The sequence below is a fragment of the Salmo trutta genome, chromosome 15 (assembly GCF_901001165.1).
Source record: "Salmo trutta chromosome 15, fSalTru1.1, whole genome shotgun sequence".
NCBI classification, from domain to species: domain Eukaryota; kingdom Metazoa; phylum Chordata; class Actinopteri; order Salmoniformes; family Salmonidae; genus Salmo; species Salmo trutta.
In genome coordinates this window covers 18,521,653-18,541,830 of record NC_042971.1, presented here as the reverse complement: position 1 = coordinate 18,541,830, position 20,178 = coordinate 18,521,653, and the positions used below count along the sequence as shown (strand labels likewise).

The 20,178-nt window shown below is 42.8% G+C and overlaps 1 protein-coding gene across 2 annotated transcripts in view; it reads left to right on the top strand.

The window, feature by feature from the left end:
* Positions 1-20,178, top strand: part of LOC115148587 (kin of IRRE-like protein 3) — a 312,244-nt gene that overhangs the window by 178,487 nt on the left and 113,579 nt on the right. For both annotated transcript variants that reach the window (XM_029690610.1, XM_029690611.1), the window contains exon 3: positions 6,233-6,382. In XM_029690610.1, coding sequence (XP_029546470.1) covers positions 6,233-6,382 — 150 coding nt within the window. The remainder of the gene's footprint in view (positions 1-6,232; positions 6,383-20,178) is intronic.

Sequence of the window (20,178 nt, the reverse complement as noted above, 5' to 3'; positions counted from 1 at the left end):
ATTTAACTTTAGCCTGCAGCTTTGGTATGTGCTGAGAGAAGGACAGTGTACTGTCTAGCAATACTCCTAAGTAATTGTATGAGGTGACTACCTCAAGCTCTAAACCCTCAGAGGTAGTAATCACACCTGTGGGGAGAGGGGCATTCTTATCAAACCACATGACCTTCATTTTGGAGGTGTTCAGAACAAGATTAAGGGTAGAGAAAGCTTGTTGGACACTAAGAAAGCTTTGTTTTAGAGCATTTAACACAAAATCCGTGGAAGGGCCAGCTGAGTATAAGACTATATTATCTGCATATAAATGGATGAGAGAGCTTCCTGCTACCTGAGCTATGTTGTTGATGTAAATTGAAAAGAGCGTGGGGCCTAGGATTGAGCCTTGAGGTACTCCCTTGGTGACAGGCAGTGGCTGAGACAGCAGATGTTCAGACTTTATACACTGCACTCTTTGGGAGAGGTAGTTAACAAACCAGGCCAAAGACCCCTCAGAGACACCAATATTCCTTAGCCGGCCCACAAGAATGGAATGGTCTACCATATCAAAAGCTTTGGCTAAGTCAATAAAAATTGCAGCGCAACATTGCTTAGAGTCAAGGGCAATGGTGACATCATCAAGGACCTTTAACCTCTTGGGGCTATGTGGGACGCAAGCATGCCACCCGTGGTGCACCCTATCAACAACAGGTGAAATATCAAGAGCGGCAAATTTGAAACCAATTAAATGTCAAAATTCAAATTTTTCAAACATACAACTATCTTACACCCTTTGAAAGATAAACATCTCCTTAATCTAACCACGTTGTCCGATTTCAAAAAGGCTTTACGGCGAAAGCATAAAGTTAGATTATGTTAGGAGAGTACATTGACAATAGCTGTGTGTAATGTTTTGTCAATTCAAAGACAGGCGTCACCAAAACCAGAAAATCAGCTAAAATTATGCACTAACCTTTGACAATCTCCATCAGATGACACTCCTAGGACATTATGTTAGACAATACATGCATTTTTAGTTCTATTAAGTTCATATTTATATCCAAAAACAGCGTTTTACTATGGCGTTGATGTTCAGGAAATCGTTTCCCTCCAATAACCGGCAGTCAAGTCAGCACAACAAATTAAATAATTACTATTCGAAAACATTGGTAAAATATTATATTGACTTTCAAAGAATTATAGATGAACACCTCATGAACGCAACCGCATTGACAGATTTAAAAATAACTTTACTGGGAAATCACACTTTGCAATAATCTGAGTACTGCGCCCAGAAAAATAGGCTTTGCGATACAGACTTGGCGCCATGTTGGAGAGATCTAAAATCAAAAATACTATGTAAATAATCCCTTACCTTTGATTATCTTCATCAGAAGGCACTTCCAGGAATCCCAGGTCCATAACAAATGTAGTTTTGTTCGAAAAAGCTCATAATTTATGTCCAAAAAGCTCCGTGTTGTTAGCGCGTCCTGTAGGCTACTCAAAAACATGAACGACGCACGCCGGACTTGTCTTCATCAAAGAGGGGAAAAAAAATATTTACGTTCGTTCAAACATGTCAAACGTTGTAAAATAAATCATTAGGGCCTTTTTCAATCAGAACTTCAATAATATTCAAGGCGGACGATTGCATTCTCTTTTAAAACGTATTGGAATGAGAGTACCCAAACATGCACTCGCGCACCAGAGTAGTATCGGCCATCCGCTTATGACCAACGTTCCAAGGCTCTTGTTCGGTCAGTTTTCACAGTAGAAGACTCAAACCACTTTGTAAAGGCTGGTGACATCTAGTGGATGGCGTAGGAAGTGCTCAATGATTAATAAGCCCCTGTGTGTTTCAATGGCATAGGCTTAAAAGTAATTCAACACATCAGGTATCCACTTCCTGTCAGAATTTGTCTCAGGGTTTTGACTGCCATATGAGTTCTGTTATACTTACAGACACCATTCAAACAGTTTTAGAAAATTCAGAGTGTTTTCTATCCAAATCTGTTAATAATATGCATATCCTAGCTTCTGAGTTGGTGTAGGAGGCAGTTAAAAATGGGCACGTATTTTTTTCAAAATTCTCAAAACTGCCCCCTAGCCCCAACAGGTTTTAACTACACTCTGCTCTCCTGCACCTGACTTCGCCTCCAGTACAAACCGGTAACACAAATTAACCTCTCTGGGCAAGCGTCCCACCCTAGTCAACAGCCAGTGGAATCGCGTGGCGCAAAATACAAATACCTCAAAAATGCTATAACTTCAATTTCTCTATTTTACACCATTTTAAAGACAAGACTCTCGTTAACTTGTTTGGGATAGGGGGCAGTATTTTCACGGCCGGATAAAAAACGTACCCGATTTAATCTGGTTATTACTCCTGCCCAGAAACTAGAATATGCATATAATTAGTAGATTTGGATAGAAAACACCCTAAAGTTTCTAAAACTGTTTGAATGGTGTCTGTGAGTATAACAGAACTCATATGGCAGGCCAAAACCTGAGAAGATTCTATATGGGAAGTGCCCTGTCTGACCATTTCTTGGCCTTCTGTAGCCTCTTTATCGAAAATACAGGATCTCTGCTGTAACGTGACATTTTCTAAGGCTTTCATTGGCTCTCAGAAGGCGCCAGAACGTTGAATGATAACTCTGCAGTCTCTGGGCGAAAAACAGTAGGGGTTTTGGAGAGTGGCACTGGTGCGCGCGTGCATTTGATGACTCCATTTTCTTCTTTCAGTGTTTGAACGGATACAACGTCTCCCGGTTGGAATATTATTGCTATTTTATGAGAAAAATCACATAAAAATTTGCTTCGAAGTACGGGAATGGAATATTTTGAATGTTTTTGACACGAAACGCGCCGGCGCATCACCCTTCAGATAGTGATTTGAACGCATGAACAAAACTGAGCTATTTGGATAGAACTATGGATTATTTGGAATCAAAACAACATTGGGTGTTGAAGTTGAAGTCCTGGGAGTGCATTCTGACGAAGAACAGCAAAGGTAATCCAATTTTTCTTATAGTAAATCAGAGTTTGATGAGTGCCAAACTTGGTGGGTGTCAAAATAGCTAGCCATAATGGCCGGGCTATCTACTCAGAATATTGCAAAATGTGCTTTCACCGAAAAGCTATTTTAAAATCGGACACCGCGATTGCATAAAGGAGTTCTGTATCTATAATTCTTAAAATAATTGTTATGTTTTTTGTCAACGTTTATTGTGAGTAATTTAGTAAATTCACCGGAGGTTTTCGGAGGGTATGCTAGTTCTGAACAAAACATGCTAATGTAAAAAGCTGGTTTTGATTTAAATATGAACTTGATTGAACAAAACATGCATGTATTGTATAACATAATGTCCTAGGAGTGTCATCTGATGAAGATCATCAAAGGTTAGTGCTGCATTTAGCTGTGGTTTTGGTTTCTGTGACATATATGCTAGCTTGCGGAACATCTGTCCCTACCAACCACATTGTTCGATTTCAAAAAGGCTTTACAGCGAAAGCAAAACATTAGATTATGTCAGGAGAGTACCCTGCCAAAAATAATCACACAGCCATTTTCAAAGGCAAGCATATATGTCACAAAAACCAAAACCACAGCTAAATGCAGCACCAACCTTTGATGATCTTCATCAGATGACACTCCTAGGACATTATGTTATACAATACATGCATGTTTTGTTCAATCAAGTTCATATTTATATCAAAAAACAGCTTTTTACATTAGCATGTGATGTTCAGAACTAGCATACTCGGCAAAAACTTCCGGTGAATTTATTAAATTATTCATGATAAACGTTCACAAAATACATAACAATTATAGATACATAACTCCTTTATGCAATTGCGGTGTCAGATTTTAAAATAGCTTTTCGGCGAAAGCACATTTTGCAATATTCTGAGTACATAGCTCAGCCATCACGTCTAGCTATTTTGACACCCACCAAACTCAGAATTACTATTAGAAAAATTGGATTACCTTTGCTGTTCTTCGTCAGAATGCACTCCCAGGACTTCTACTTCAACAACAAATGTTGTTTTGGTTCCAAATAATCCATAGTTATATTCAAATAGCTCCGTTTTGTTCGTGCGTTCAGGTCACTATGCAAAGGGTGACGCGCGAGAGCATTTCGTGACAAAAAAATTCAAAATATTCCATTACTGTACTTAGAAGCATGTCAAACGCTGTTTAAAATCAATTTTTATGCTATTTTTCTCGTAAAATAGCGGTAATATTCCAACCGGGCAACGTTGTATTCATTCAAAGGCTGAAAGAAAAAAATGGAGAATTCTCGTGAACGCGCATCTCCAATGTCACTGTCCCCAGGCTGACCACTCACAAATTCTCCTGCCGTTCTTCGCCCAGAGACAGCAGACACCCCATTCGACTTACTGGCGGCTTTAGAGAGCCAATGGGAGCCTTAGAAAGTGTCATGTTACAGCACAGATGATGTATTTTCGATAGAGATGCAACAGAAAGACAACAGATGTCAGATTTCAAAAAGGCTTTACGGCAAAAGCACATCATGCAATTATCTGAGGACAACGCCCCGCATACAAAAGCATGAAAAACATATTTCAACCAGGCAGCTGCGCCACGAAAGTCAGAAATAGCGATATAATAAATGCCTTACCTTTGATGATCTTCTTCTGTTGGCACTCCGAAAGGTCACAGATACATCACAAATGGTCCTTTTGTTCGATAATGTCCTTCTTTATATTGATAAAAACTCAGTTTAGCTGGCGCGCTTAGTAATCCACCCAGTTTCCCTCCATCAAAATGCATACAAAACGAATCCCAAACGTTACTAATAACATTTTCCAAGTCAAACAACGTTTATAATCAAACCTTAGGTACCCTAATACGTAAATAAATGATCAAATGTAAGACGTTGAATCGTTATTGTCTTTACCGGAGAAAAGTACTAAAGAACGCGCTCTCTTCCACGCGCTTGGAAACACTACAGCCAAAATGGTAGCCACCTAGAAAAACGACAATTTCTGGCTCATTTTTCCAAAAACTAGCATGAAACTCTTTCTAAAGACTGTTGACATCTAGTGGAAGCCCTAGGAACTGCAATCTGGGAGGATTTCGCCTTATAACATAAGTGACAGCCATTGAAAACAGTGGTAGGCTAAACATTTATTTTTTTGTCATGGTTTGTCCTCGGGGTTTCGCCTGCCATATCAGTTCTGTTAAACTCACAGACATAATTTTAAGTTTTAGAAACGTTAGTGTTTTCTATTCAAATCTACCAATTATATGCATATCCTAGCTTCTGGGCCTGAGTAACAGGCAGTTTACTTTGGGCACGCTTTTCATCCAGATGTGAAAATACTGCCCCCTACCCAAGAGAGGTTAACATAGGTTGGTCTGACTACTAGGACTACTATTAGGCCCTATACATAGGCGTCTATCATATTATGACAGTGGTGTGGGAGTTGGTCTCTCCTACTCAACTCACTTACTCCTCCCCATACACTACTGCTTGGTAAAATGCTTATGGATGATTCAGTCTTGCCATTGCTCTATGAGCAGTGGAATAAAGAGCAAATAGATATTACATATCTCTAATCTTTTTTTAAACGGGATTATAATAGCTATTACTGCACGCACTGGACTAGACGCAATTGCCAATGGGAGAATTGAGTCCGCTCGTCTTCTGACAGCTGCTCAATTTCTGTGTGGAAGACCAAATTAAATTTGAAGAAGAAAAAAAAGAAATTTCACCCTCCTTTCTCATTCCCTTTCTCCTCTCAGCTTCCAATGCTATTTGTAGGTGAACCGAGAAAGTAATTACTGTACGTTCATCTTTTACTGTGCTAAAGATGTCTAATCTTAAAGGAGTGGAAAGCAACAATAAAGCAGCCCACGTCACATATATAATTGTAGTTGTGTGTGTGTTCTCCATTGTAATTGTTTGGGTGTGTGTTCTCCTGAAAGGAATAACAATCTCGATCTGGAAAACAAAATGTTCTTTCATTTTGTTTCTTTAAACTAGTAGTCATGACAATCCATAGCCCTGGATAATTGGAAAAGCTTGCGTGTGAACTTACATAATGAAGATGTGGTTGTGTGTGTGTGTTTGGTTGTGTGTGTGTGTGACTGTGAGTGTGTGTGTGTACATGATAGTGTGTGTGCATGAACGTGTGTGTGCGTGCATGTGTGTGTGCAGGTGAGTATGTGTGTGGGTCTGTGTGTGCATGCAGTGATGCGGGAGTAACAATGTGTGTTCTTGTGTTCCAGGCTACCCACGCTATGACATTGTGGGAGACCACAGCAAGGGAGAATACCACCTCTTGATTCAGAGAACCGAAATGCAGGACGACGCCTTCTTTGAGTGCCAGGCCATCCAGGCAGCTATCAGAACACGCCCCGCCCGACTGACTGTGCTCGGTAAGACTCAGCTACAGTACTATTAGATTACATTCAAGATCATTGAACCATTGTGTGTATGTTTCGCAAGGTCCAGGTTAATGGGAAAGCCAACTACCGTATCTCAAGTTTATGGTACATATCGGTGAGATATCTGAGAGAGTGTTGAGTGAACTTCCTGTTCATGCCACATAACACATTAAACTTGCAAAACGGTGTCAACCTGTTTCACAGCAGGTAGGACAAATGGTATATCTGGGGAACCTGAAGAGAGTGCATTTTAGAGGGTTTAGGCTGCCTTCCAAATTGCACCTATTCCCTATATAGTACACTACTTTCAACCATAGTCCCATGGTACCTGGTCAAAAGAAGTGTACTATATAGGGAACTGGGTGCCGTTTGGAGCGCACACTTAAAGTGAGCGATAAGAAGGGACAGGGGGAAGAAAGTGAGGAGAGTTAGGAATATTGTAATATTGAAATTGCTCAGTAATCGTTTGAAAAGGGGGACGGGACAGAACATTAATTGGCTAGAGATAAATCATGGGTGCATCCTCAAATCAGGCCTTAATCAGGTGATGCCAAACTGCCCCAATCTGTTTTCTATCAACCATCATTTGGGCTGGAATCGATGGAACCCTCCGATGCAAACCCTCCTGTGCCTTGGGCTGAGGCAGGGGAGGAGCACCCTATTTAGAAATGTATCGATTCATCCTCCCTTGTTTAAAGCATGATATATTCTAGAGGTATCAGTTCATTATTCCCTCCCTCAGTGGTAACATTTTTGCCCACTAATCTAAAGCTGGTTACTTAGTGGGGAGGTCAAAGGGGGGAGAGTTAAGATGTTGGCGATTCGGCTCCATTAAAATTATTAATTATAGATAACAAGGACACCATTTGCATTTATATTTGTTTCCGGGTTGGGAGGGCGGGAGAGACAAATCATCCTCCTCCCCTGGGCCTAGCCATTAGCCTGACATTTAATCCCAGACAAATCGTCTCGCTTTGGAAAAAAGTTGCACACCAAGCTACCAGCAGCCCCGTAAGGTAATGAAGTTAATGTATGGACGCTGTCAGGGTCAATCCCGCCTGTCACTTCTCCATGCTGGAGACAGTTGGAGACTTGGCGGCAGCCAACCGCCAACGCCTGACAGCCTCGCCTTGTTGTGCTCTCATAGCCAGAGTGGATAGTTTACCATTAATCCCAACTCCAGCTTCAATGTTTTATTGGAATGTACTGTGGGATTCCTTTTTAAACCCTGTTATTTGAACATTTATAATATACGTTGCAATACCCTCCCAATACAATGTCCCAAACTGCACAAATGCTCTGTGTTCATACACAGCATTAGTAATCCTTTACACAAGTTTTATGTGCTGCATGAGACAAGGTAGTGCTGTTTCCATAATAGCCTGAACATACTTTTCACACTCATAATAAAATAACTCTATTTGCCGACCCACAATAATATCCCAACACACTGCAGCCTGCCTGGACCTGAACTACAGATAAACCAAGGGACTGTCAACAACACCGAAACCAGAGACCCTTGTGACTCCATGCATTATCGCTGGGATGAAAATGCCCTCTACTGGTGACATTTGAACATTGAACCCCATCTAAGAGTGTCCGGGTACTCCAGGTGGCCCTGTGGCGGTGGCACTTTTGCATACGAGAGAGTCCAGGGACAAGATCCAGATGAGGGGCCCTTGAGGCTAATTAGATCTGTAGAAATCCCCCCCCCCCTCAGCCGTTCAGGGGAGCCACCGCCGCCAATCACCGGGCTAAAAGGGATAGCATTGCCCTATCAGAGGTCACGGATGCCCTTGAGGCTAATTAGATCTGTAGAAATCCCCCCCAGCCGTTCAGGGGAGCCACCGCCGCCAATCACCGGGCTAAAAGGGATAGCACTGCCCTATCAGAGGTCATGTGTTCATACACAACATTGGTAATCCATTAAACAAGTGCTTTGGAGACTTAGAGAGGGCCGTGAGCTTCTTACAACTGCAGGTATTGGTGGCCATGCAGACATACATGGCCACCAATTAATTGAACAACATGGTACAAGAGACAACAAGAGTTGTCATTGTAGGCAATCTCAACGCTGTGTGTTACAGGGAAGACATCCTTCTCCCTCATGTGGTACCCTTCCTGCAGGCTCATCCTAACATGACACTGCAGCATGACAATGCCACCAGCCATACTGCTCATTCTGTGCGTGATTTCCTGCAAGACAGTTCTGTCATGGCCAGCGAAGAGCTCGGATCTCAATCCCATAGAGCACGTCTGGGACCTGTTGGATTGGAGGGTGAGGGCTAGGGCCATTCCCCCAGAAATGTCCAGAAACTTGCAGGTGCCTTGGTGGAAGAGTGGGGTAACATCTCACATCAAGATCTGGAAAATCTGGTACAGTCCATGAGGAGGAGATGCACTGCAGTACTTAATGCAGCTGATGGCCAAACCAGATACTGACTTTTGATTTTGACCCCCCTTTGTTCAGGGACACATTTTTCCATTTCTGTTAGTCACGTCTGTGGAACTTCTTCAGTTGATGTCTCAGTTGTTGAATCTTGTTATGTTCATAGAAATATTTATACATGATAAGTTTGCTTTTATGTTCACTTCGAGGCAAGCAACACTGAAGCATGCACGAGAGCAGCAGCTGTTCTGGATGACCGTGTGATGACGCTCTCTGTAGCCGACAAGCCGCGGGGCCAGACGGATTACCAGGACGTGTACTCAAAGCGTGCGCGGACCAACTGTCAAGTGTCTTTACTGACATTTTCAACCTCTCCTTGACCGAGTCTGTAATACCTACATGTTTCAAGCAGACCACCATAGTCCCTGTGCTTAAGGAAGTGAAGGTAACCTGCCTAAATGATTACCGCCCAGTAGCACTCATGTCAGTAGGGATGAAGTGCTTTGGCTCACATCAACAGCATCCTCCCGGACACCATACACCCACTCCAATTTGCATACCGCACCAACAGATCCACAGATGACGCAATCTCAATCGCACTCCACACTGCCCTTTCCCAACTGGACAAAAGGAACACCTATGTGAGAATGCTGTTCATTCGACTACAGCTCGGCATTCAGCACCATAGTGCCCACGAAGCTCATCACTAAGCTAAGGACTCTGGGACTAAACACATCCCTCTGCAATTGGATCCTGGACTTCCTGACGGGCCGCCCCCAGGTGGTAAGAGTAGGCAATAACACGTCTGCCACGCTGATCCTTAATACTGGGGCCCCTCAGGGGTGTGTACTTGGTCCCCTCCTGTACTCCCTGTTCACCCACAACTGCGTGGCCAAACACGACTCCAAAACCATCATTAGGTTTGCTGATGACACAACAGTGGTAGGCCTGATCACCAACAAAGATGAGACGACCTATAGGGAGGAGGTCAGAGAACTGGCAGTGTGGTGCCAGGACAACAACCTCTCCCTCAATGTGAGTAAGACAAAGGAGCTGATCGTGGACTACAGGAAAAGGCACGCCGAACAGGCCTCCATCAACGGGGCTGTAGCGGAGCGGGTCGAGAGTCAAGTTCCTTGGTGTCCACATCACCAGCGAACTGTCATGGTCCAAACGTACCAAGACAGTCGTGAAGAGGGCACAACAAAACCTTTTCCCCCTCAGGAGACTGAAAAGATTTAGCATGGGTCTCCAGATCCTCAAAAGGTTCTACAGCTGCACCATCAAGAGCATCCTGACCGGTTACATCACCACCTGGTATGGCAACTGCTCGGCATCTGACCATAAGACGCTACAGAGGGTAGTGTGGACGGCACAGTACATCACTGGGGCCAAGCTTCCTGCCATCCAGGACCTATATAATAGGCGGTGTAAGATGAAAGCCCATAAAATTGTCAGAGACTCCAGTCACCCAAGTTGTAAACTGTTTTCTCTGCTACAGCACGGCAAGTGGTACCGGAGCTCCAAGTCTGGGACCAAAAGGCTCCTCAACAGGTTCTACCCCCAAGCCATAAGACTGCTGAACAATTAATAAAATTGCCACTGGACTATTTACATTGACTCCCCCCGCACTCCCTTTTGTACACTGCTGCTACTCGCTGTTTAATATCTACGCATAGTTACTTCACCCCTACCAACATGTACAAATTACCTCAACTAACCTGTACCCCCGCACACTGACTCGGTACCGGTACCCCCTTTATTGTTATTCTTATTGTGTTACTTTTTATTATTATGTTTTACTTTAGTCTATTTGGTAAATCTTTTCTTAATTAACTCTTCATGACCTGCACTGTTGGTTAAGGGCTTGTAAGTAAGCGTTTCACAGTAAGGTCTACTGTTGTATTCGGCGCATGTGACAAATAGTTTGATTTGATGAAGTCAATCTCTCCTCCACTTTGGGCCAGGAGAGATTGACATGCATATTATTAATGTTTGCTCTCTGTGTACAGCCAGCCGTGCTGCCCTGTTCTGATCCAATTGCAATTTCCCTAAGTCCCTCTTAATGGCACCTGACCACATGACTGAACAGTAGTCCAGTTGCAACAAAGCTAGGGCCTCTAGGACCTGTTAAGAAGACAGAACAGTGCTTTGTTATGGACACACTTCTCCCCATTTTAGCTACAGTTGTAAATTATCAATATGTTTTGACCATGACAGTTTACAATCCAGGGTTACTCCAAGCAAGTTAGTCACCTCAACTTGCTCATTTTCCACATTATTCATTACAAGATTTAGCTGAGGTTTAGGGTTTCATGAATGATTTGTCCCAAATACAATGCTTTTAGTTTCTGAAATATTTTGGACTAATTTATTCCTTGCCACCCACTCTGAAACTAACTGCAGTTCTTTGTTAAGTGCTGCAGTCATTTCAGTCGCTGTAGTAGCTGACGTGTAAAGTGTTTAGTCATCTGCATACATAGACACACTGGCTTTACTCAAACCCAGTGGCATGTCATTAGTAAAGATTGAAAAAAGTAAGAGCCTAGACAGATTCTACCTGGATTATGTTGGTTAGGCTTCCATTAAAGAAAACCCTTTGTGTTCTGTTAGACAGGTTACTCTTTATCCACAATATAGCAGGAAGTGTGAAGCCATAACACATAGGTATTTCCAGCATCAGACTATGATCGATAATGTCAAAAGCCGCTCTGAAGTCTAACAAAAGTGTTGGTCAGTTGTTCTACAACACAACATTCTAAAACTGTCTAGTTTTGTCTCGTCTCGTCTCTCCTCAAGTCGGCTGCTAGATCTGAATATGCTTTTGAAAGCCCTTATTTTTGCAGGCGGTTTTATAATCGTGGGCAGACATCAGTCTTTCAGTACTGAATAAAAGTCACAAAATAGTTTATCTACAGCCTCTGTATTAGGGAACATATGACCTGGAGTGCCAGTGTCCGCTCAGTTAACACACTGTTCCCTGGGCACTGAAGACATGGATGTCGATTATGGCACCTCTGCACCTCTCTGATTCAGAGGGGTTGGGTTAAATGTGAAAGACACATTCCAGTTGAATGCATTCAGTTGTACAACTGACTGGGTATTTCCCTTGTATTATGAAGTCCTATAAGCCATCCCAGCTATCGACATTATATTGAGGGTTGGGGGCAAATTTCACAAGTGTTTTCTTTGACATGTCTCTTTAGTAAAATGACATGGGTCATATCTGCAAATTCTATCATTATCCAAAAACGTTTTCCAGTTATTTATTCAAATCAATGTGTGTGATTTGTCATTTGAATGAATTCATTGACATTTTCCAAAGTGGCTGTCGAATACCTCTGCAAAAAGGTTTTTGCATGCTAACTCGATCAATACCTTTTCAGAGGAAAAATGCAAAGTGAACTGTAAACTTCAATTCACAAGCATCATGTTTGAAAACAACCTGCCCCCGTGGATGAAAGTGAATTACAGGCTCAGATCAACCTTGGTGTGCCGTGAAAGATTGCTAAAAAAAACATGAAGTTAACCCTTGCTACATGTCCTGTGTGAACCTCTGGCTACCTTCGGGCTGATTAACCAGTGTTTTTCAGAGCCAAAAGGATTTTCCCTCCCCTCAGGAGTTTAGCGGTTATTAATGTCAATCTTTTGTCATGGATTAGCCTTTACTCCAGACGTATTCACCCCCTGTGCCGAGCAATAAAATATCAATCAAACTGAGGAGAAGCAGCACACACCACCTCGTCTACGAGACCGCCTCTTGCCTGCAGCCATAGAGCCATTGCACATTGACGTCCCAAACTCCCTGAACTCAACAGTGGCAGTTTTTTTGTCACTGTAACCTTGCTATGGTGATTGAAGTCTTCTCATACATAGCAAGCTGATATTGTTATCCCTCATCCCAACATCCTCCCGTTCTACCAATCTGCCTCTTATTTAATGTCAAAGTGGCCCAGGCTATATAAACAAGCGCTAGATTGGAGAGGGAAAGGTAATCTGCTGTACTTTAGTGACAAACATTGATCGCCAGTTTGCGCTGTTCTGTGAAGGGAGTAGTACACAGCGTTGTACGAGATCTTCAGTTTCTTGGCAATTTCTCCCATGGAATAGCCTTCATTTCTCAGAACAAGTATAGACTTACGAGTTTCAGAAGAAAGTACTTTGTTTCTGGCCATTTTGAGTTTGTTAATCAAACCCACAAATGCTGATGCTCCAGATACTCAACTCGTCTAAAGATGGCCAGTTTTATTGCTTCTTTAATCAGGACAACAGTTTTCAGCTGTGCTAACATAATTGCAAAAGGGTTTTCTAATGATCAATTAGCCTTTTAAAATGATAAACTTGGATTAGCTAACACAGTGTGCCATTGGAACACAGGAGTGATGGTTGCTGATAATTGACCTCTGTATGCCTATGTAGATATTCCATAAAACATCTGATGTTTCCAGCTACAATAGTCATTTACAACATTAACAATGTCTACACTGTATTTCGGATCAATTTGATGTTATTTTAATGATACATTTTTTTTGCTTTTCTTTCAAAAACAAGGAAATTTCGAAGTCACCCCAAACTTTTGAAAGGTAGTATAATATTTATATATATATTTGATGAACATTTTTATTTGACCTTATTGCTATTAGCCCATACAAACGCATTGAATAACATACATGGAACAACAGATGGTCCCTCCCAAAAAATCTAAAGGAAGTGTTTGTCATATATCTGAGAGATATAAAAAGATCAGGAAATATATATTTTCTACATGTAATGGATAGGCGGCAGTATTTTCACGGCCGGATAAAAAACGTACCCGATTTAATCTGGTTATTACTCCTGCCCAGAAACTAGAATATGCATATAATTAGTAGCTTTGGACAGAAAACACTCCAAACTCCAAAGTTTCTAAAACTGTTTGAATGGTGTCTGTGAGTATAACAGAACTCAAATGGCAGGCCAAAACCTGAGAAGATTCTGTACAGGAAGTACCCTTGGCCTTCTTGGCCTTCTTTGTCGTCTCTATCCAAAACAAAGGATCTCTGCTGTAACGTGACATTTTCTAAGGCTCCCATAGGCTCTCAGAAGGCGCCAGAACGTTGAATGATGACTTTGCAGCCCATGGCTGAAAAACAGCAGCGCATTTGGTAAGTGGTCGATCTGAGAACAATGAGATGGGTGCGCGCATGCATGTGAAGAGTCCATTTTAGATTATCAGTCTTTGAACGAAAACAACAACTCCCGGTTGGAATATTATCGCTATTTTATGAGAAAAATTGCATAAAAATTTATTTTAAACAGCGTTTGACATGCTTCGAAGTACGGTAATGGAATATTTAGAATTTTTTTGTCACGATACGCGTCCGCGCGTCACCCTTCGTTACCCTTCGGATAGTGTCTTGAACGCACGAACAAAACGCCGCTATTTGGATATAACTATGGATTATTTGGAACCAAAACACCATTTGTTGTTGAAGTAGAAGTCCTGGGAGTGCATTCTGACGAAGAACAGCAAAGGTAATCCAATTTTTCTTATAGTAAATCTGAGTTTGGTGAGTACCAAACTTGGTGGGTGTCAAAATAGCTAGCCATGATGGCCGGGCTGTCTACTTAGAATATTGCAAAATGTGCTTTCACCGAAAAGCTATTTTAAAATTGGACACCGCGATTGCATAAAGGAGTTCTGTATCTATAATTCTTTAAATAATTGTTATGTTTTTTGTGAACGTTTATCGTGAGTAATTTAGTAAATTCACCGGAAGTGTTCGGTGGGAATGCTAGTTCTGAACGTCACATGCTAATGTAAAAAGCTGGTTTTTGATATAAATATGAACTTGATTGAACAAAACATGCATGTATTGTATAACATAATGTCCTAGGAGTGTCATCTGGTGAAGATCATCAAAGGTTAGTGCTGCATTTAGCTGTGGTTTGGGTTTTTGTGACATTATATGCTAGCTTGAAAAATGGGTGTCTGATTATTTCTGGCTGGGTACTCTGCTGACATAATCTAATGTTTTGTTTTCGTTGTAAAGCCTTTTTGAAATCGGACAAGGTGGTTAGATAAAGGAAAGTCTATAAAATGGTGTAAAATAGTCATATGTTTGAAAAATTGAAGTTTTCGGGTTTTCGAGGAGTTTGTATTTCGCCCTATCATTGGATATTGGAGCGGTGTTCCGCTAGCGGAACGTCTAGATGTAAGAAGTTAACATCTCGTGAATGCAACCGCATTGCCAGATTTAAAAATAACTTTACTGGGAAATCACACTGCAATAAACGAGGTGGTATGCTCAGAAAAATAGGCTAGGCGATACATGTTAGCGCCATCTTGGAACCATCTAAAATCAAATATACTATTGTAAATATTCCCTTACCTTTGATTATCTTCATCAGAAGGCACTTCCAGGTATCCCAGGTCCACAACAAATGTAGTTTTGTTCGAAAAAGTTAATAATTTATGTCCCAATAGCTCCTTCTTGTTAGCGCGTTCCGAAGGATACTCAGAATGTACTGTAGCGCGCGGGTCTTGTCGCCGCGAAAGAGCAACAAATACATATTTACGTTTGTTCAAACATGTCAAACGTTGTATAACATAAATCTTTAGGGCCTTTTTCAACCAGAGCTTCAATAATATTCAAGGCAGACGATTGCATTGTCTTACTAAATTTTTCGGAACATAGTAGTAATGGCCCTCCCCCTGTGACCAACCTCCCAAGCCTCTCTTTCGGTCAGTTTCTACCATAGAAGACTCAAACCACTTTGTAAAGACTGTTGACATCTAGTGGAAGCCTTAGGAAGTGCTAAATAAATCCTAACTCATGGTGTGTCTCATAGGCAAAGTGTTGAAGGTGATTCCACAAATCAGATTTCCACTTCCTGCATGGAATCTTCTCAGGTTTTTGCCTGCCATATGAGTTCTGTTATACTCACAGACACCATTCAAACAGTTTTAGAAACTTCAGAGTGTTTTCTATCCAAATCTACTAATTATATGCATATTCTAGTTACTGGGCAGGAGTAGTACCAGATTAAATCGGGTATGTTTTTTTATCCGGCCGTGCAAATACTGCCCCCTATCCCCAACAGGTTTTAATAGTTAGCAAACGTTAAGAGAGAGGCAATGTTAAAAATACTTTGCTGGTCTAGGGTAACCAGCTATGGTGCTAGCTGTTAATTATTTTCCAGGCCAGGCTGTCACAGGGAACGACCAGCTGGAAATGGATGCTGGTGATATCCTGCTGGTCTTTCCCAACAATTTTGGGCTGAGGAAGACTCAGCAGCGCCTCCTTGATCAGGTAATTGAAGCAAAAATGTCTGCAATCTTTTAATTTAACTGATTGCATTGTATACCAATTTGAAGAATAACAAATCAGCAGAGGACTACATCAAGTCCAAAAAAATAAAAAGCTAAGAAAATGATACAATTATCAACAGTATTTATTTGGTCATTTGTGTCTCGTTTCAGGAAACTATCCGTATGTCGCGCGTCACTACTTCAAAAGTGCGCCATTTGAACGTAATCTTCAATTTTTTATCTAAATGCATTTTTTGGGCCAAAATGCCTTCTGGAACATGTGAACTTTCATGTGCCTTAATAAGAAACGTGTATGCCATCTGTAAATACAAATAGAATTGTTACATTCGGAGCCTAGTTGGTTTAGCCATGGAAAAAGTGAGCAACCGTCCCGCTAGCCATGGTTGGCTAAGATAATATCATAAGGTGAATGCACCAATTTGTAAGTCGCTCTGGATAAGAGCGTCTGCTAAATGAAGTAAATGTAAATGTAATAATGAGTGGGCTGGACATGCTGAGCGATGAGTTCGGATTGGTCTGCCAGGTAGCACACTTCTGTCTATAACAGTCAGTATGTGTAGGTAATCCTTTCTAATGCAGCTTTTTTGAAAGATATCATGTAGTAGAACTGCATAAGTGGTGCTCTCCACTTTCTGGAAGACCGAGTTTTTAAATCAGTAGAATTAGAGTATGATAGCTAAGGAGAAAATTATGCCGTTTGATTTCAAATAGGCAGATGGAATCGAGAGGACACACAGAAGGCTGTTGAATAAAACACCTGTCTCCAAATTACATTATCAAACTAAGGGCATCTATGGCATCCGTGACAGAGAGGGAGAAGCTTCCATCCATGTATACGGGTAAGATAGTCTAGCTAGCTACATTTACATTTACACGTTTTACATTTTGTCAGAGTTAAGTTAAAGTGTACTTTTAGCTAGCTAGCTAACATTAGCTGGCTGCCTAGCTAGCTAACGTTACGTGTATGATCTGAGCCATTTACATTGCTAATAATAGCCTAATGTTAGCTAGCTAACATTGAACCTGATTGGTTAGTTACCTGCAGATTCATGCAGGATAGTAACGTTGTGAGTTGGGATTATGGTTCATTGTTTAGCTAGCGAGCTACATGTCGAAACAAAAGACTCCACTATGCAAGTTACTATTTCAATATAATCTTTATGACGTCATTGTGACAACTGTCGATAGACGAAGCTTATTAATTTGCTCTGGCTATCAACTCTAATTTCAGAACACTCTCGTCTGAATGTGCCAGAATAACTTACCAACGCTCAACACCCGTTAAATATAGCCGGTGTCAGTAAACGTTGGAAAAAAAGCGTAATTAAATTGTAGCCAGCACCACAGTGGCAGTCACCAACGCTCTGGATAACATGAAAACAGCATAACCATCTCTGCTAGGGCGAGTAAAATGGTCAGAGTGAAGTGTTCTCTCAATTGTGCCTGGAAGTACTCCTCGGCCAGAGCGTCCAGTGTGCGCTCTGAACACTCCGAGAGCGAAACGCTTTGAATTTACGAACGGACCATCTGACAACGCTCTGAGTTTACGAACGCCCAGAGCACACTCTGGCACTCCGGATAAAATTGATGAACACACCCGTAGTATAAATCTTCATAAGGCTAGGGGGCAGTATTTTGACGTCCGGATGAAAAGTGTGCCCAAAATAAACTGCCTGCTACTCAGACCCAGAAGCTAGGACATGCATATTATTAGTAGATTTGCAAAGAAAACACTGAAGTTTCGAAAACTGTTTGAATAATGTCTATGAGTATAACATAACTGATTTGGCAGGCGAAACCCCGTGCACAATCCATCCAGGGAATTTTTTTGTTGTTGAGGTCAATCTGTTTTCCATTGGGTTTCTATGGGAAGCCCTTTTTAATAGGAATATGATTGCAGTTCCTATGGCTTCCAATAGATATCAACAGTCTTTAGAAATTGGTTGATGTTTTTCTTTTGAGAAATGACGAAGTAGTCCTGTTCTTTCCATGTGTCACTCAGAGTGACTCAAGTCTTCTGGTGCGCACGACCTGGAACACGCTTCACTTTGTTTTCGTCCTGTATTGAACACAGTATATCCCGTCTTAAATTTTATCGATTATTTATGTTTTAGGGTACCTAAGTTTGGATTAGGAAAGCTGTTTGAAATGTTTGGACCAAGTTTACAGGTAACTTATTAGATACTTTGTAGGCATGTTGGGCGAGTTGAAACCAGTGTATTTCTGAATCAAACAAATAAATTGACATTTTAGGGATATAAAGAAGGAATTTATCGAACAAAAGGACCATTTGTGATGTTTCTGGGACATTTTGGAGTGCCAACAGAAGAAGATCTTCAAAGGTAAGGCATGAATTATATTGTTATTTCTGACTTTTGTGTCGCACCTGGCTGGTTGAAATATGACTTTCATGTGTTTGTATGCGGGGTGCTGTCCTCAGATAATCGCATGGTATGCTTTCGCCGTAAAGCCTTTTTGAAGTCTGACACTGAGGCTGGATTAACAAGAAGTTAACCTCATAACTTTTTCAAACATATGGGTCGGAGGACAGGCGGGCCACTCTGGCAGCTCCGGGCAGTCGGGCCACTCTGGCAGCTCCGGGCAGTCTGGCCACTCTGGCAGCTCAGGGCAGTCGGGCCACTCTGGCAGCTCTGGGCATTCGGGCCACTCTGGCTCATCCGGGCAGACGGGCCACTCTGGCTGATCCGGGCAGTCGGGCCACTCTGGCATCTCGGGGCAGACGGGCCACTCTGGCATCTCGGGCAGACGGACGTCTTTGGCAGCTCCTGACTAGCGGGCGGCTCTGGCAGCTCCTGACTGGCGGGCAGCTCTGGCGACTCCTGACTGGCGGGCAGCTCTGGCGACTCCTGACTGGCGGGCAGCTCTGGCGACTCCTGACTGGCGGGCAGCTCTGGCGACTCCTGACTGGCGGGCAGCTCTGGCGACTCTTGACTGGCGGGCAGCTCTGGCGACTCTTGACTGGCGGGCAGCTCTGGCGACTCTTGACTGGTGGGCAGCTCTGGCGACTCTTGACTGGCGGGCAGCTTTTGGCGGCTCTTGACTGGCGGGGAGCTCTGGCGGCTCTTGACTGGCGGGGAGCTCTGGCGGCTCTTGACTGGCGGGCAGCTCTGGCGGCTCTTGACTGGCGGGCAGCTCTGGCGGCTCTTGACTGGCGGGCTGCTCTGGCGACTCTTGACTGGCGGGCAGCTCTGGCAGATCCTGGCTGGCGAGGCTGGGCTGACGCACTATACGCCTGATGCGTGGGGCTGGTACTGGACGTGCCAAACTGGAAACACGCACCTCCATGCTAGTGCGTATAGCGGGAAACACCGGACCGTAGAGGCGCACTGGCGGTCTTGAGCGCAGGGTTGGCATTACCCCTTCAGGCTCGATGCTCACTTCGCCCTGGCACTGTGCCTACAGGCCTGAAAATCCCAGGCCTCACCACAGCCCCAACCCCAAAGCATGGGACCTGTCCAGTCTGTCCCTGCCCTACAAGGGTACGGGGAGCTGGCCTGGGGTTCCAATCTCGCCCCGCCAAACAGCCCTTGTGCCCCCCCCAAAAAAATTATTGGGGATGCCTCTCGGGCTCTACCTGCCTCCCAGGCAGGTTGTCACAGTGGACCCGCAATTGCTCCCAGGTCCAGTCAATCTTTTCCTCCAATACTTCCAGCAACCAGGATGCCATCTCCTCCCGAGCGCACTGCTTTCAATAGTCTTCCTTGACTCGTCGTTCATTCTGCCAAGTCCATTCATCTACCCGATGCTCCTTCCTCTTCCGCTGCTTGGTACTTTTGTGGTGGGTAATTCTGGAAGGGCTGTCGTCATGGAGAGAAGTGGACCAAAATGCAGTGGAGTTTGCGTTCGTCATCTTTAATGCAAACGGAACACTATACACTTACAAAAACAATAAACAACCGACAGCTAAACAGTACTGACAGTATAACACACTGAACAGAAACAATTACCCACAACCACAAGGAAAAACATACACTACTCTATAGGACTCCCAATCAAAGGCAACTCAACACACCTGCCTTCAATTGGGAGTCCAACAACCAACTCACACGTAACACAAAAATCTCT